Source organism: Ostrinia nubilalis, chromosome 16 (genome assembly GCF_963855985.1).
Source record: "Ostrinia nubilalis chromosome 16, ilOstNubi1.1, whole genome shotgun sequence".
Taxonomy (NCBI): Eukaryota; Metazoa; Arthropoda; class Insecta; order Lepidoptera; family Crambidae; genus Ostrinia; species Ostrinia nubilalis.
In genome coordinates, this window is record NC_087103.1 from 10,342,946 (window position 1) to 10,361,314 (window position 18,369).

An 18,369-nucleotide genomic window follows, 5' to 3' on the forward strand; every position below is an offset into this window, starting at 1 on the left:
TTAAGGAACGGCTGGGACGAACAAGGATAGGCGCATCAAGCTCGTAAGCCTTGATAGGGTTACACTGGTTGAGGCGCTCCTTTTCAAGACTTGGAAGCCTGCGGGTAACGAGCCATTGGACGTGGAGAGGGTCATTAATTATACACATATTTTCTACTTTGCCGAACATTTGCACGAGAACGGTTTGTTCTAAACATAAATGAATTTGGTCTTATTTAATGCAAGATTTAATGCCCTTGAACCGTCAGGAAGACCACTTTTCGATAGGGTAAGTCCTTTACGCGGTATAACCGGAAAACCGAAAAAGCGCTTAAGCACACTTAAGCACGAAAAACCACTTAAGCACAACTCCGTCGAAGTCAAAAACCTAGGAGAGTCTTTATGGGCAACTAATGAAGCCATTAAAGCACTAAAATCTTTAGTAGGAATTATTTCCGATTTAATTCATTTTTGTGTTTAATTCTACTGGCCTATTGGAATATTTTAAAATTCATGATCACATAAGTACCTAAGTATACAGGTGTCCCGTAAATCAACATCAAGCTGGAACTGGGTGTTGAGGCAAGTTTTGCTAGTTATCAGAAAATATAAAAAAAAAATCTATGTGGCATATTTTCAAAATAATAGGCATTTAAAAAAAATCTACTCCCGGTGACGGTCTTTTTACTCCTTTTGCCACAAATCTTCACTTTTTCCAAAAAATTTTTTTGTTTTGTAATCCTGAATAATGCTTCTCTAAATTGTGATCAAAGTTACAAAACCAGCTGCTCCAGCTTGGATGAAAAAAATACATTATTTCCAAAAAAAAATATCAAAATAAAAATTTTGCCTAGTTTAAACTGTCTGTACTGATAAATTTTGTACTACGCGACTTTGGCAAGTAACGTCATAATTTGGCGCATTTAGTAAGGATTCCAAAATGGTATAACACGTCTTGGTAAATTATTGCTGCAATTTTCGACAATTTTTGTTTATTGGAAATAATCCCGTTTTTAACTTTATCTACCTCGGTTAAAAAATATTATTCTAATGTGCCCAAAATTCAAGTTTCCAGCTTAAGTGAGGTGGACAGTGGCGGGGCAACAACTAAATTTGATGTGGGCAAGACAGATTTCGCGAGGCCCTGTTCTATGGCGACCTGAAGACGGATTTTATAAAATAATAAAAACAAACAAAACAATTAACACTGTTAAGTTTTTATTCATAAAAATACAAATTAGATTAATAAGTATTAAATGAAAAATGCGACTGCGTTGCGTACTTTGATTTGATTGGTTGACTTCCTAGTAAAGAAAGTAAACAAATAAACCGGGGATTCCCCGCACTCTGGTCGGCGGCAAATGTTGCCAGACTAAGAAAACATGTTTCACAACAAAATTGATTTATATTTTTAACTTCCCGATAAGGGGAAGTTATTGTTTTCACCCCAAAAGTCGGAAGTGAAAATTTTGTGATATCTCCGCGTTTTAGGGTCACTAAAATGATTATATTATGCTATTTTTAGAAAAATGTATGTATGTGTGTGTGTGTGTGTGTATGGATGGATGGATGTTCGGATTCAAATTTTGGCGAACGATTACTAATAGGGAAATGAAGCAATCGATTTAAAATTTTGACAGTAGGTTTGTCTCGTGGTGGAATCGTGGCCATTACTTTGTGTAGACTATCGGCCATTCGCAAATTGTTTAAACAATTGAAAAAAACATTGTTTTTGTTATAACTAAAAAACTATTGTCTGAAATGAAAAATGTATTGAAACTTTTTTGTGAAAAATTGGAATGTCTACAAAATTGATTATTAACGTTTTTTTCGTATTTATGATAGTTTACGAGTTACTGACAAATTACGAGAAAATCAAACATATGTATATGTTACGGTCAAAGTGATATACAGGGTGTTTCTTGTAAGGTGTCAAGCCGAAGGCAGGTGATAGGTGAGGACTAGACCTATCGATTTTACCCCCATGTATGTTTTACGATTTTTCATAGTTTAGAAGTTATCGTTAATTAATTTTGTGATTTTTTCAAATTGTATGACCTACTAGGCTTTAAATTTTTTTATCTTTTTTTTGGGTCGACTTTTCTCAGATTTCTTTTTTTGACAGATTCCCTATTAATTGCAGATTTTTGAAAAAAAATAATCAACTTCCTATCTTTGATGCAAGATACAAAATTTTTGCTAGAAACATAAAAAATATGTTTTTAGCGGAACATTCTAAACTGTTCAACTTAAAAGTTTGAAAAAAAAAAATGAACTTCCATAGGTCCAAAATAATTTTAAAAACTGCGCAGTTTTCTGAACTTTCATAATAACACAAAAAAACATGTACTTAATAGGCCATTATTTTCTGTAATCGCTCCACTCAAGTGGCAAGTTGGAGATTCCGTTACATGTTTTTGACTTTCTTAGGACTAAGTAATGTTTGCAATCCCTTAAGTTTACGTTATGTAGAACACATTTAGAGACAATATCTGAAAAGAACATTTTTTATCCACACCGAGGAAGCTCTTGCCCTTCATCTGGTATACAATAGGGAATATGAAAATATTGATGAACTGCGGACAAAGCTGACTGAAGCACAAAACCAAATTAAAATGAAGAAGAAGGTTTTACAAAGAATTTTTTTGCGTCGTTGTCTAATGTGCATTCAGGTCAACGGCGGACATTTTGAACACACACACACACACACACACACACACACACACACACACACACACACACACAACACACAAACACACACACAAACTCTTTCCCTTTCTCTCACACTCTAATATGTAGGTAGGTATATCGAATTTAATCGTAAAGTAACAACCACCACTGTGGTCTAGTGGTAAGGCCACCTATTTAGGACAGCCAATTCCTCTGTGGTTTAGGATTCCGAGTGAAGCTCGCTGATAATCCATCAGTTTCCATCAGGTCAGATGAAGGGCAAGAGATTCCTCGTTGTGGATAAAAAAATGTTCTGTTCAGTTATTGTCTTTAAATGTGTTCTACGTAACGTAAATTTAGAGAATTGCAAACATTAGTTAGTCCTAAGAAAGTCAAAAACATGTAACGGAATCTCCGACTTACCACTTTAGTGGAGCGATTACAGAAAATAATGGCCTATTAAGTACATGTTTTTTTGTGTTATTATGAAAGTTCAGAAAAATGCGCAGTTTTTAAAATTATTTTGGACCTAATCGATGGCTCCTACGTATACTGGCGTAAGTGAAAAAAATAGATTTTACAGGAGAGCCATTTAAGTGGCCAGAACCATATTTTTGGGTCATATCTTCTGACCTACTAAAACGAATTTAATGAAATTTCACATTTAGCCTTAACATGTAATGCTTTTGCTACTGCTGTTATCAATTTTTATATTTTTCTTATATATTTTGAGATTTTACGCATTGCCCTTTTACGTCGTCATATTTCTATAATTTCATGTATATTGTTCAACGTAAAGAGACTTAAATGACAACGTAAATATAATATTTTAAGCGATTACTCTCTTTATTTATGCATGTAATTATTTTAATTCTTATCATGTGCTATATCAATAATAAATCAGTTAGAAAAAGTTGTTTAATGTATCGTTATTACGTTTAACGCAAATACGCCCATATACTGTGCTCGAGATTTAGTTAGGCCTTTTAACATAATGTGTCATATTTTTAAAAATTATAAATAACTTGAAAAAATCGAACTGCCTAAGGCGGGAATTGAACCCACGATGCCTTAGGCAGTTCGATTTTTTCAAGTTATTTATAATTTTCAAATTAGTTTGAGATGCGACTCTTAACGCTAAAAATTAAATAACTATATAATGTGTCATAATTTATAAATAAAACAATTTGCTAAATATTTTCATGGCTTTATTTAAGATTTGGATTATAAAAAATATATATTTATGTAAGCAACTACTCGTATAGATTGACGAATCGTATGATTGGGCTTTATACGTGGCGTAGTTTTGCACATACGCCTATTTGCCTAAAATTTTATTTTGTATCTAAGGGGAAAAAATTTTTTTTTTCTTACTGACGTTATAGATTAGAGCAAAATGAAATCATTGCTTAAATAATTGGAAAAAGGCGTAAGCGGCAGTTTCGCCCTTATACGTAGGAGCCATCGCTATGGAATTCCTTTTTTTTTAAACTTTTAAGTTAAAAATTTTAGAATGTTCCGCTAAAAGCATATTTTTTTAAGTTTCTAGCAAAAATGTTGTATCTTGCATCAAAGATAGGAAGTTGATTATTTTTTTCAAAAATCTGCAATTAATAGGGAATCTGTCAAAAAAAAGATATCTGAGAAAAGTCGACCCAAAAAAAAGATAAAAAAATTTAAAGCCTACTGGGTCATACAATTTGAAAAAATCACAAAATTAACGATAACTTCTAAACTATGAAAAATCGTAGAACATACATAGGGGTGAAATCGATAGGTCTAGTCCTCACCTATCACCTGCCTTCGGCTTGACACCTTACAAGAAACACCCTGTATGTGAAAATTATGAATAATCGCCGGTTATTATGAATAATTACCGCATGATTTGGTAAATGTGATTAATATGAGGTCATTTATGTGTGTATAAAACTAATTATGCAAGAAACATTCCAAACTCATTATGCCAAATTATATTAATATATGATATCAAAACGTTCAAAAGTTTGGCTGTACACGAGCACGTACACAAGATGTTGTTCTCTTTTATGAAATTTGTTAGTACTAAGGTTGAATTATTAAATAATCACTGTTAAATGTGATTAATTTATTTACTTACTTTCACCGCGACTGTCGGTGATTATTCATAATAACCGGTTATTATTAATAATTTTCAATTTATCACATTAACCGTAACATATATATCCACAGCACAATTGGTTGCAAATGCAAATATCTCGAAAACTGTAAGAGATAGGTACGGCAAAAATATTGAAATTTTGGGGGTTTCCTGAAGGGGTGATGAACTTTAGCAGTACTAACAATGAGTCCTATGATATTTGCAATATTGCAAAAAATCAATTATTTATTCAATAGTTTCGTAAAATGTTTTTGAGTTATACATCTTGAGGTTCATACGAAGGACTCCCTATAATATTAATCGTATCGATACGCGCAGGTCATTTGCACACGCAGATATGTCGAAAACGGTAACTGATACGGCAAAAATAATGGAATTTTGGGGACATTCCAGAGGAGAATGAATTCCGGCAGTACAAACGTTATATATCAAAGAATTTGCGATATTCTGGAAAATCAACTGTAAACATCGTATAGTCCCGATTAATCGGGAAGTTTTTGCGATTTGCCATTAGGCAAGATGCCACCAAACCAGAATCACATCCATAACAAATAATATACTTTGCAGAGTCACACCCATCCAGAGTCGCACCCATTACGGCTTATTTTTGTTTTATTCTCGCTTTAAACATTTTTGAGTCGCGAGGCCCCTTGTACCGCGAGGCCGTAGGCGGTGGCCCACATCGCCCACGCTTAACGCCGCCTCTGGAGGTGGAGAAGCCAAGATTTTACCAAGTGTTATAATAATAATATGTACTATTTTGGAATCCTTATAAAATGCGCCAAATTTTGACGTTACTTGCCAAATGCGCGTAGTACAATTTTGTTTATTATTGTATATGGATTGTGTATACGTATAATTATATTATTTTTTTCTGTAAAAAAAAAATAGCTAAATTTGCCGCCCCTCTAAATCTGCCGCCCTAGGCACTGGCCTACTTGGCCTATTGGTAAATCCGCCACTGGCTATCGTATTAATATGATACCGATTCTACAGTAGCGGGCGGTAGAGCCACTGTTGTTTGCTCTAAAACAGTTGAGAACAAATTATGACAAATATGAACATTTTATGTATATTGTACAAGGGTATATATTCTTGCAACTCACGAAGGCGAGTGAGCTTTACTTGTGTGTGTACGTGTACATAACGATAGAAAACTAAGTGTTGAAAAACGAACAGTAGCGAGCCACCACACAAGTAAAGCTCACTCGCCTTCGTGAATTGCAACAACTATAAAAAATAATAATTTTAGCATAAGTATCCAAAGCTGATCTCTTTCGAAATAAGCTCATAGAGCCCTATAGGTAAAGTTTATTCAGTGTCTATCCTGAAGATCAACAGGAAGGAGATTGCGGCCCTACTGAATGCACTCTATTGCGCAAAATTAGTCCGGCTACAGATAATATAATTATGACACTAATGTAATATCTCTCACGTGCAAGATATCATTCAAATAAGTAGTTATTATGTTCAGTTCTCTACATGATTGGCTGGTTTTGCCACACTTCCCACTAGTCTAGATTTCTTAGTTGTTTATAATGTCATTGTATGATTTCTATAAACTATGTTAGACCCCCAAGTAGCAATTGGTATTAATGGCAAAATCTTACTTGTTTTAACTCTATCTAAATTTACACTTAAGCTAAAACCAAATTAACTTAGAATAGAGATTTTTTTCTTTAAGACTTTATATTCTTCATCGAGAGCTACTTAAGCAAATTAAGAATACCCAAAACCAAGTTAAGTATTCTTTAGAGAATTTGGTCTTAAGTTATTCTTAGCTTAAGTTAAAAAAATCTTATTTTACTAAATTAAGATTTTTTGTATGCTCACTTAATACTAAATAGTATAGATGAAGTATTATTTAAGTGTTGCAAAGTAAATAAATTATTTGTAGGTTTACTTAGGACTTTTTAAAGACCATTGTCCTAGAAATAGTTTTCTGAAGATTAAGTTAATTACCTTTTTACTAGAATTAGTACATTTTGAAAAAAAATACACTTAACGGGACGATTTCGATAAAACAGGATCACGTAATGCACGCCCGCGGCGTGCGCCCGCGGCTTGCGCCCGCCGCGGGCACCTGCGTGCGCAGCTCATTGTATTAATTTTTGACACAAAATGCGTGCGGTCGCCCGCGAACTAAATTATGCTATTATAAGTAAACTCACAATTTGATTTACTAAAATATTGCCTATATTTTTCGAAATTGTATGGTAAAGTTGAGTGCAACATGATATTATACAATTTAACTAACTAGGTGACAGTAGGTACTTTTAAAAAATCTTAACATAATAACTACCGTAAAATATTTGTAATAATTTTAATCCACACTAATTTATGTACGCTTCTCAATCTTCTCATTTAATATATTAGAAACATTGTGTGATTAAATTTAACAAAATTACAAATTGTTAAAAATTCCTCTCTTTCTTCTTTAACCGCCTCTGTGGTCTAGTGGTCTAGACCACCTGCTTCAGACGCAGAGGTCCCAGGTTCGATTCCCAATGGGGGCAGATTTTTCTGTTCGGTTTGGTTGGTGGTAGGGCTTGTTCTAAGTCCGCCTGGCTAGCTACCACCATCTTACCTAAGTCTGTCGCCATAAAAACAATGTTAACAGCATTATTGTGTTCCGGCAGTTAGAGGTAAGATAGCCAGTTCCTCCGTGGTTGAGGATTCCAGGCGAAGCTCGCTTCCACCTTTGGCCTGATCGTCACTTACCATCAGATGAGATACAGGCCAAGAGCTTCCTCGTTGTGGATAAAAAAAATCCATAAAAGCAATTAAATAAAAACTTTTCACAATAAAATACGTCATGGTGTTCATTAACTGGCCGGCTGGGCAGCGTTCGGGAAGCTTCGCGAAATTCTCACGTCCGAAATACCGCAGTGTCTCTAGTCAAAAGTATTTGACCAGTGTGTGTTGCCAGTGATGATGTACGGATCTGAGACGTGGTCGCTTACTATGGGCCTCATAAGAAGGCTCAAGGTCACCCAAAGAGCGATGGAGCGTGCTATGCTCGGAGTTTCCCTGCGTGATCGAATCAGTAATGAGGAGATCCGTAGGAGAACCAGAGTGACTGACATAGCCCGCAGAATCGCTAAAATCAAGTGGCAGTGGGCGGGGCACATAGCTCGAAGAGCTGATGGCCGCTGGGGCAGGAAAGTTCTTGAGTGGCGACCACGAGCTGGAAGACGTAGCGTGGGCAGGCCTCCCACTAGGTAGACCAACGATCTGGTGAAGGTCGCGGGAGGTACCTGGATGCAAGCGGCGCAGGACCGGTCTTTGTGGAAATCCTTGGGGGAGGCCTTTGTCCAGCAGTGGACGTCTTTCGGCTGAAACGAACGAACGAACGTTCATTAACACGGCAAAAATCACATAGCCGATATTCAATGAATTTAATTGCTTATCGCTGAGTGTTGCAATTACAGAGTTCAAAGAATACTTTACGAAATATGAGGGTGGTGTAATTTACCCGCCAATACAATATACCGAACTTTCCCCTATATGTTATAATAAAACTAAAAACGTAAAAACCAATTAGTCCTATTAGAACCATTTTCGATTTCCACACGGACAAAGTCGAGGGCGAAATCATGTAAATAATAAATAAGTTAGTAAATGAATTGTTCTCTAATGTATAGCAGCACCAATAATTTAGCAAGACTAAGACAGAATGTAAACTATCTAGTTTTAACTAATTAAAACTAAAGATCTACTTGATACCACATGCACTTAAGTAACACTTCATCAAGTGACTTTTAAGTGTAAGTTAAATCTAATGTTTCTAAACTAATACTATGAAAAGTATAACTTGACTCAACTCTTTCTTTACTAAACTTACAAATTCAAAATCTTCTATACTCTTGCTACCTTAAGACAAATTAGAATTACCGCCATTATGAGCTATGTGTAACAAAAAATAAATCAGAAATTAACCAATAATATCATAACAAGAGGACATTTAAATTGAAGTACGTCTTTGTTACACTATTTCTAGTTGCATAAATGTCTAAGAACGTTTGCATAAAATAAAATATTATTTTATAACCTCAAAGTTTTCTTTATACAATACAATTTCGTAATATTTTATTGATCTTATTAGGTTTTTTTCAAGGCCCTTCTGTTTTATAACATTATCCATTGATTTTACACGAGAAACCACATTGCGTTTTATATTTACTATGCAAAAATGACATTCAAGGTCTTTTCTAGACATAATATAAATTAGTTATTAAAATAATTTAATCGCCATTTTTATTAACCTTTATCTAAAGTTGATTTAGTATTAAAGATCACAATGTTTTCTAAATTAAAGTTCCTCTTTAATAAAAAGTGTCTTACATAGTTCTTCATGAAGTTAAATAAACCTTAGCTATAAAAATAATTATTAGTCTTAAATAAGTATTCAAGATATCTTCTACTCTATTTCCTTGTCTACAGTCATACTACAAGATATATTATAGTACTTATTTAGAAATTCTTAAAACTACACTCTTAATTAGGGTTTAAGTCTGCCTTAAGCGTTGTCTTAACTCTCTCTCTGTGATTTCCAAAGGATTGTGCCCTTTTATGCTTACCATTGTCTTGGGGGATAACTTCAAGATTTCTTGAGTGCGACTATTGTCTTGGCCAAGACAACGGCTGGAATTAGGCTACTAGTCTTCAAGATATCTTCAATGCCTTATGAAGATAATCTGATGCTACTTGGGACCCTCACGCTTGCTTTAATTTGCATAGTAAATTGATGTAGAGCCATTGTTATGATGATTTTAATTACCGTATTCTACTTAATAATAACAATCAAATGTTTTTTGCTTAGATCCTGGTGTAGTACCTTAACCTCCGTACTCATACCTATACCATAACATGAGAGTTTTTATTAATTGCTTTTGTATTCGGGGAAATTCATCATTGTAGAAACCTGATCAGCCTTTCTAGCTTGCAGGCAACTGACTGAATATGTAGGTACACTAGTAGGTACTGTCTGTACACTCTACATATTTTAAATGTTGCAAAATAGCCTCTAGCAACTACACAAGATATCTCACTGCCTCCTGTCTCAAAACTCCTCAACATATCTTTAACTCAAATTCTTCTCTTCTAGCGATCTGATCCCGCTTCCAAAGAAGACAAAAGAGAACTACAAAGTGTTCATCTACCGGTTAAACAACCCAGACCTGGACATGTTCAATTTCATAGACGCTGTGAAGACATTCTTCATGCTGGCAGACACCAGGCTGACGGAAGAAGAAGACGTGCCTGCTGGCGAGATCCCGATTTTTGATTCCTCTAATGTTTCGCTGAAGTTTATCTCGAAGATAAACCTGTCGGTTTTGAGGAAATACATGCTGTATACGCAGGTTAGTTTTCTTTCAGTTTCTCATTAAGTTTAGGTTTAAAGACTTTTATTTCTCATCTATCTATGTAACTATCTCTATAGCAGCCTTTAAGGGGTTCGCCTTTGAACATAAGCGTCCTCTTCAACCCTCCACCGACTTCTGTCCCTGGCCACACGCTTCCAGTTCACTCCAGTTTATTAGTATTACCACAGAATAATAATATACGTAGTACTTATTATTATTCTGTGATACTACGTACAGAAGTTTTACTTCGCGAAGGTATTTAAAAAAATGTATGCTCAATGTCATTAACAATATGGTGTAATTTAGCCTGTCTCAAGAGTCAAGCACCATTTTGTTGACAAACGTCAGTGATCGGCACTGCGCCGAAGCTATAGGGCTGACTTCGGTAAAATGATGTGACGTGAGAACTGCGGAAAATGGCGGAGGAAATACATGATTTAGCATGAATTATCATGAATAATATTAACTACTTATTTACCTCTCAGTGTCTTGAGGCAACTTAAAAAAAAAAGTACATTCTGTGTTTTAATTATTATTTAGGCAGTTTTTAGTACACCATTTTCTTTATTTTCTTCCATCATACACAAGAATACGCGTGCGTCAATGTTCGCTCATATGTGAGGCCTTGTCGAATAGTATCCTGTAGGTGGGTCATCGTGCGTGTTTTGTTTTCGATGCAAACTCGCGGAGATAAACAGGCCTGGTATTACTTATAATAATTAATACACCATTAACCTCTGTCTTACTCTGGAGTTCTAACTAGTTTCCTTGTTGTTTACCTCCAGAATACTCTATTATTTCCGTAGATAGTTACTATTAATTATCCAAAACTAAAGAAAAGAAAGCAGAAATTAGCGTCTGAAAAAAAGTAAAAAAGCAATTATTGATTTTAATAACACCTGCTAACTACTCGTAACTATTAATTTGATGTCTAACATTAGTGAAATCGCCACTAAAATCAATTTTCAACTAATTAGTGTTTGCCTAAGTGGTAGAATAAAACTGAATAATGCTTATTAGATATTTATTTTATGTCATTGTACCTATCTGGTTGTTTGTTATTGCTGCGAATAATTCTGTGAACTTGTAAACTAATTAAACCTAAGGCCCATGTGTGGTCTCTCAACGGACGCTAGATATGGCAGAAACTTAGATGCAACTCAAAAGTAACTAGCAGTTGCAGTTTCGTTGCAGTTGCGTTTCACCGTCTGTTCTGGGCCTAAGTACACAAAAAGAACCCTCAATATTGTGACAGTGTAATCATTGTATTGCAATGATGTTTAACTGACAGGTTAACACACATTTTTTCGTTAAAATTGCCAGGAATAATTTAGGTGGCACAAAACTTTCCAGCACATCCTATATTGGCTCTTACTTTTTCCACACAGAGAAGGTTTTCGCTAAGCAACAAAAGTAAATACATGTTATTTACAGGTTAATAAGCAAAAGTGCTCTTACACTATCATTATCCCTTTGCCACTTGTTAATAAAGGATGTTTTTGCTTATCAAGAGAGTCAGGAGGTAGTGGTAATTCAGGCATTTGCAAATGTCCGGTGAGGACGGGTTTCAAGTTTACTGGTGCGAGACTTCGTTGTAGGTATATTGTAGGTGTGTTGTATGCATGTAACATATCACTGAAGGCAAGGCCGGCTGCGCTTGCGCCACAAATCCTGTTCCATCATGGCGTAACTTTTGGGACCAATAACCAAAAAGATTGTTTATGACAACAACCAAACAGCCTAAAGTGGGTTACAAGTTAAAGTTTGCTTCATTTCCGATTTTGTAGTTACACAAATTGAGACCTTTGAAGCCAACTTTAACCTGAAATGAGGAACCGGTTCCTAAAGAATTTATGGACTTGCGTCTTAAGTACTTAAGGTGCGACACACCTGTAACTTGTTCTACTTCCATGTTTTTAGCAGAATAACTGTTACATACACTGCATGGTAACATCAAACTGAAAGATACAATAATTTTGAGAAACCTCCAGATTGTAGTCAAAACAATGTCAAAGTTGACGAACTGTTTGACATGTAATTTACATTGACTAAATTGTAAATATTAATATTAATCAAAATCATAATCAAAATATTCATCGTACATACGGCTGATGCGATCTATGGTAGTAGAGTAAACTAGTCCTGAAAAAGTTTAGGTTTTTATTGTGTCCAGAACACAGAAGGTGGTTGGAAATTTCACTCCTTGTCATCTCAGCATCATCAGTCATTAGTCGCCACTGCAGGAGCACGACCCTACCTACCCTTACCTATCTACCTACCTCTCTGGCCAGACGGGTTGGGGAGGAGGCATGTCATCAAAAAGAAAAAAATATTTCTCTAACTAGCAAAACATTATAAATAACAATCAATTAATTTTATCTTTCAGGAAGCCATACCTATAAGACTGAAGCAAGTGCACGTGATCAACGCGCCGGCATACATCAGCAAGATCCATGCCATCTGCAAACCCTTCATCAAAGCAGAGGTCGCTAAACTGGTCAGTATTTTCTTATTTTTTAAGTATTCATTTTTTTAGCTATCGTGAATAGGAGAAGCCCAAAATCATCACCATCGTCATCGTCATCATCATCATACCATTTTGGCCATAGGACGTCCGTCGACTGCATCCAGCGCCTTCCTGCTAAAGCCCAAAATTATGTCATGTTAATGCAGAGTATTAGTATTAGATTGGATTTTAAGATCATCTTGGGGGTCTATTTGGAATTTTGGACCCCAGAAATTCTTCGAATTTCTTTGTCATCCACAAGTAGCATCAGCGTGGAAATGACAAAAAATTTATTTGAAATTCATCATTCTCTACAATTTTTGACCGCAAATCTTTCAGTAAACGTGCTGGGACTTATTTAATTAACCTTAATTATGTTGCTTAATAAATAATATTATTCAGTGTTAGTTAACATAATTTTATTAACTTCAGTTCACCGTTGGATACAGTGTAAAAACCCGATAACGGTTTTTCTTTTAGCATATCTGCGTTCGTATATTTGGTTCGTTTGCCGAAAGAGTTATCCAACTTAAGAATACAGGCTGAGTTGCACCATCTTAGTTACTTTAACTTGTTTACTTTAAACGTCAACAATCTGTCAAACTTTATACTTCATCTCCGCGATTTTGCATCGAAAACAAAATACGCGCGGCGCGGCGTACACTATCCGGGATATTTTTTAATAGACAAGGCGAGCATTGACGCACGCACGCGTATTTTTCACCAATTTGCATTGTAAATAAATTTTTTAGTGCCTGAAAAATAAAAACACAAAATATATTTTTTTAAGCTACCTGAAGACACTGAGAGGTAAGTAAATATTATGTATGAATGATAATTCATGTATTTTTCATCCGCAATTTTCCGCTGTTTGGCACTTTACGTCACACTTTTTTTTTAATTCTGTAGTCAGCCCCATGGCATCGGAACAATGCCGAACTGACGTATGTCAACGAAACGGTGTGCGACTCTCAAGACAAGCTTAAATTTTATTACACCATAATTTATTGACGACTTTGAGCATACATTTATTATTCTCCATACCTACAGAAACACCGTTTATTGTTAAGTTACGATTAAATTTAAGTTGGTGCAACTCAGCGTTAACGTTTATCAGTACGGCAACGAAAGTAACCAATCCAAAAAGTACCTTTTCAGTATTACCACAGATAATATAATAATAGTACATTACATTCGGTGACGGCTACATTATTCAATTCATAAATAAGAGAAATCCTGGGAATCGCATCTTCATAACTTACAAGGTAAAAGCAAAAACTAACTAACCTGATCAAAGATTGCAGTCCAAAGTAAACAAACTGGTAATGGAAAGTATCGCGGCGGATTGCAATGGAGTTCATTGCTACTTGACTCCGTTTAACCGTAAAATAAATAAAAATAAACGATCATAAATTTTCCTTAATCATACGTCGTGTCCGATAATTCGATAGGTAATTAGTTACGTCAATAAATTAATTTAGACGTAGTTAAAAGTTTATTAATATTTTAAGCAGCTTTTGTAGCAGTACCACAGAATAATATAATGTACTTCGGCATGAAACCTCAAGTAAAGTCGTCAAAAAATTAAATGGTCTTAGTTATTTGTTAGAAAAATCTCATCTTTTAGGGATGAGAATAAAAATAAATCTGTTTAATAATTACACATGATTTTTACTTTATCGTAATTGGTCCTACCGATTACGCGGTCGTAAAGTGCGGTTTAATTAAAAATTAGCATTACGTGCGTGTAGGTAGATCACACAATGATTAATTTATCAAAGTGATTATCGCCTGTGGTAGCAATCTATTCAATTATTTGCTTTTATGAGTTGGTTTTTATAAGCGCGCCAGTTAATACAAAACATACATAACTTAGTTTACTTAACTAAAAATCTACTAAGTATAATAATTAATATGACTAATTGTAGGTACACCAACAAAAACAAACTGAACACAATCTCTAATAAATAACTACTTAGGTAGTAACTACATGATGTAAAATAAATTAACTATAATAGTGGAAATTAATTTTTTTTAATTAATTCCAGCCTTTTTCGAGTCTTAGCAAGCCAGTACTAATAGGTAGTTATTTAACCTAAACGTAATAGAAATGGCTTTCGTAGATGACCTTACTAAACTAAGTTCCAGGTAGGTACTACCTACCTAGTAGGTACACACCATCATAAGTAAAAGTTAATCGTATTTAAGAAAAGAATTTATGTATGATGTAAGTATTGTAGGTATGTCCATTGTTCAATTACTTTGTCACAAACAATAAATCTAAGAACACGGACATGTCATAAGCATTTGTTGCTTACTTTTTCAATTTTACGACTCTACAAATTTTCCTGTTTACATGTTTACGAGCTAGTTTATCTATTTCCCTTCACTTTCGGAGTTGGTATCTAGGCCTTTAGGTAGGTATTAGTTTTTAGTTCAAACTTACTAACCATTTATTGATCTGGTTGCAATAAATACTTAGGTTCAATCTTTAAACTAGAAGAAATCTTTAGTTTGAAAATAAGCGCATGTTTCTGGGAAACTTAAAAAAGAACTTCACGAACTTAAATGTAGAGTCAAAAGGACAATACATCAAGCCTAGCATTTTTTGTTACTGTTCTTAGGAACAGGTTACTAGATGCTACTTTATAAAAAGGTTCCTACTTTGATTTGCTATCGCTTTTAAATTTAAAAAAGTATAACCTAATCGGTACAGCCGTTAACAAGTGCATTCACCCACTACAGAACTAAGCAAGGTTTACATTTCAAATTCAACGAACTCATGCCCCATTATACTTACTATATGACTCTGCGTGCAGTGTATAATAAGCACCACAGTGTATTGTCATCCTTAAACGCAAGAGTTGCGCTTGAATTAATTTACATTTTAAACCGAAAGTATGTGACGTAACATATCTGTCTCGAATTTGACTAACGAATTGATTGTAAGCATATTACCGCAATAATTAATGAATAAATTAATATTTAAGCAGCTATGGCTCATTAGCAACCATCATCAAATTCGGTTTTTCTTTTAATTACCTATCACATAGATAGCTATCTATTAACCGTTTAAAACATGCTCTCAATGTAGACGATTTGTGTATGTTTTGTGTCCTATGCATATTTCGTACATGTTTAGATAAGTTACTCCCCACCATAGAACAAGGTCGTAGAAGTTCCTTGTTACTGCGACTCTACATATTTTTCAGAAGACTTTCAGACAACTGCGACACAATATCTGTTAGCTCAGAAAACGCTAGATAACCATACAGGCCGGAATTGTATAAAGCCACCTGGAGGGAAAGTACTGAAAGGAATGTTTTCATTCAGTAAAATTTCTATCTATAGTTTTAAGAGTAATTTCCCTCCAGGTGGCATTACAAAATTCCACCCTGTATATCCCTAAATCTTACATTGCAGTTCCCAATAACGTTATTCTAGTATTTTTTTTCTTTACAGATAAAGTTCCACGAACCGAATACGGACACCCTGTATAAAGACATCCCCCAGGACCTCTTGCCAGAAGAGTACGGCGGCAAGGCCGGCTCCATCGACCAGCTCAAGAAATACTGGATCAAACGCATTGAGGCCAAGAGGTTAGTATTGGGTCGATTTCAGACATACCCCAAACAGACTAGTTAAGTTAACCCAAAAAATGTTTGTTAGCCTAGGCGCAGACCACCAACGTATAATACTTAGTCGGCCGATAGTTGGGCCCGATTTTAATTTGTATGAAAATCAAATCGGTGTAATGTGCGCACTTCCATAAATGTCCATACTGACTGATTAACCAGCCCGACCCAAATAACGACCGACAAAAAATCGGTGATCTGCGCCTAGGCTAGGCTTAGGCATAAAGAAACAAAACACCACAGTGAAGCGAGTTTAAATTGATAAGTTACTCGTTGCAGCATTCTGAAGAGTAAGTACTCTTTCTTATGTATTGGAATCCTACATATCAAAGCGAAACCATGCATGATAGCTGAAAGACAACAACAGAACTGTCTATGTTCATTCTACCGCGTTGCTAATGAGAATACGTAGAGCTGTGTGTGTTAATTAGTTTCGTTGTCACGATTTCGCGTTATACTGGCCTGTTATTGCTCTTCTTTACTATAATGTGTACGTACGTCATAAGGTGTAAGTGCACGCGATACTCTCTACTTTACCAGAGGTAAATATAAGATTTGGCTGTCTCTCCATGCTGGCCCAACGGGTTGGGGAGGCTTGATGTTTGCATATTATGTCCCTTAGCCGCCTCTTACAACATTCACGGAAAGGACAGAGCATTATCTGAGGGAACGTGACCTTAGCGTTAGTATCCAATATCCCTTCACGGATATCCTAACTAAGCCCTAAGGCACACCTAAAGTGCCTGCTAAACCTTCCGGTTCTTGCAGAGTAGAATAGTACCGCGCCACAGTTAAGACGCGACTACGGTCATCAGACCATCCCAACCCAACCATCTGGCGAGGGGAGAGTAGGCCAAATCCTGTGTTAGTTTCTGTTATTTTAAAGAGGTCTTAATAAAAAAAATATTGGGTGCGTTTGGCGGAAATTAGCACTTGAAAGCGCTTTTAAGCAAAAGTTCGATCGCTAAGCGCTGTCACTGCTAAAAAAAATGAATGAAACACGTCACTATTGAAGTTAGCTAATGCTAGCAAATGGGTCCTCACCGAAAACTGCCGTAGCGATCGCTATTTTGCTTCCAAGCGCTTTTTTCCACTAAACGCAACTATTGATTATGATGACTTGTTTCCAGGGAGTGGTTCCTAACGCACGACCAGCGCTGGGTGGTAGACGAGTCGCTCCGGCCGAGCAGCTGCCAGGACGAACGTGCCGATAAAGTTCGCGACTGCCCCGGCTCTTTCCGCTCGCTCGCTCTTGATTAAGCAATTGTAATACCTGCTGTCTAGTATTAATGATACGATGATCATAGGTGGCATTATAACTTCATATTTTACAGTTTGTCACAACTTTTAAGTGTGTAAGTAAAATGAACGAAAACGACGAGTCTGAAACACAATCGTTTGATCCATGAATGGTTCATCCACTTTTTCACCCACTATCGCTTATCCCGAAGAACGTTTCGCCTAATAACGTTTTGCCCGCTGAATTTAAAAAAAAATAATAAAAAAAAATAAAAAATGTATTTATTGCCTTCGAACCATTAGACAGGTACAGGTAGTTAGACTTACAACTATAATAATATGAAGTACACCGAAGGCATTGGATCTGGCTCAGTCTACGTTGTAAGGAGAGATCCTTGCAATGCAACACTGGTTTTTTATCGTTTAGCCCAAAAATTCTTTGGATTAACCATTCATGGATCAAATGATTGTGGGCGAACAGTTTCAGACTCGGAAACGACGAATGAATCAGTGAGAAAATATTCAGTTCTTTGTAAGATTGCCATTTCATATGGGCGCGTAAGTAGTATCAAAGTCACATCACCACTTTGTAGGTGTACATAATCAAGGGTGAGCCAATGTATTTTTTATCAATAATTATAATATAAATGTAGGTATCTCGTTACAGACATAAAGATTCATTACTGTTACCGAATTGTTAACGAAATATTTGGGATTTTGATGAATGTATTTTAAAAGGATGTTAAGTTAAAGGTTATTTAGTAGGGCTTAATAAATTTAAACCCTATTAAATTTTAATCATTATCGATTACAAATCTAAGTTTTTATGTAAAAAAA

At 35.5% G+C, this 18,369-nt stretch overlaps 1 protein-coding gene across 1 annotated transcript in view; it reads left to right on the forward strand.

The window, feature by feature from the left end:
* LOC135079370 (alpha-tocopherol transfer protein-like) overlaps positions 1-17,621 on the forward strand; it is a 28,699-nt gene extending 11,078 nt beyond the window's left edge. Inside the window, exons 4-7 of the mRNA XM_063974013.1 lie at positions 9,894-10,149; positions 12,539-12,649; positions 16,121-16,257; positions 17,424-17,621. Of these exons, the coding sequence (XP_063830083.1) occupies positions 9,894-10,149; positions 12,539-12,649; positions 16,121-16,257; positions 17,424-17,553 (634 nt within the window). The 3' untranslated portion in view covers positions 17,554-17,621. The remainder of the gene's footprint in view (positions 1-9,893; positions 10,150-12,538; positions 12,650-16,120; positions 16,258-17,423) is intronic.
* The last annotated feature ends 748 nt before the right edge of the window (positions 17,622-18,369 follow it).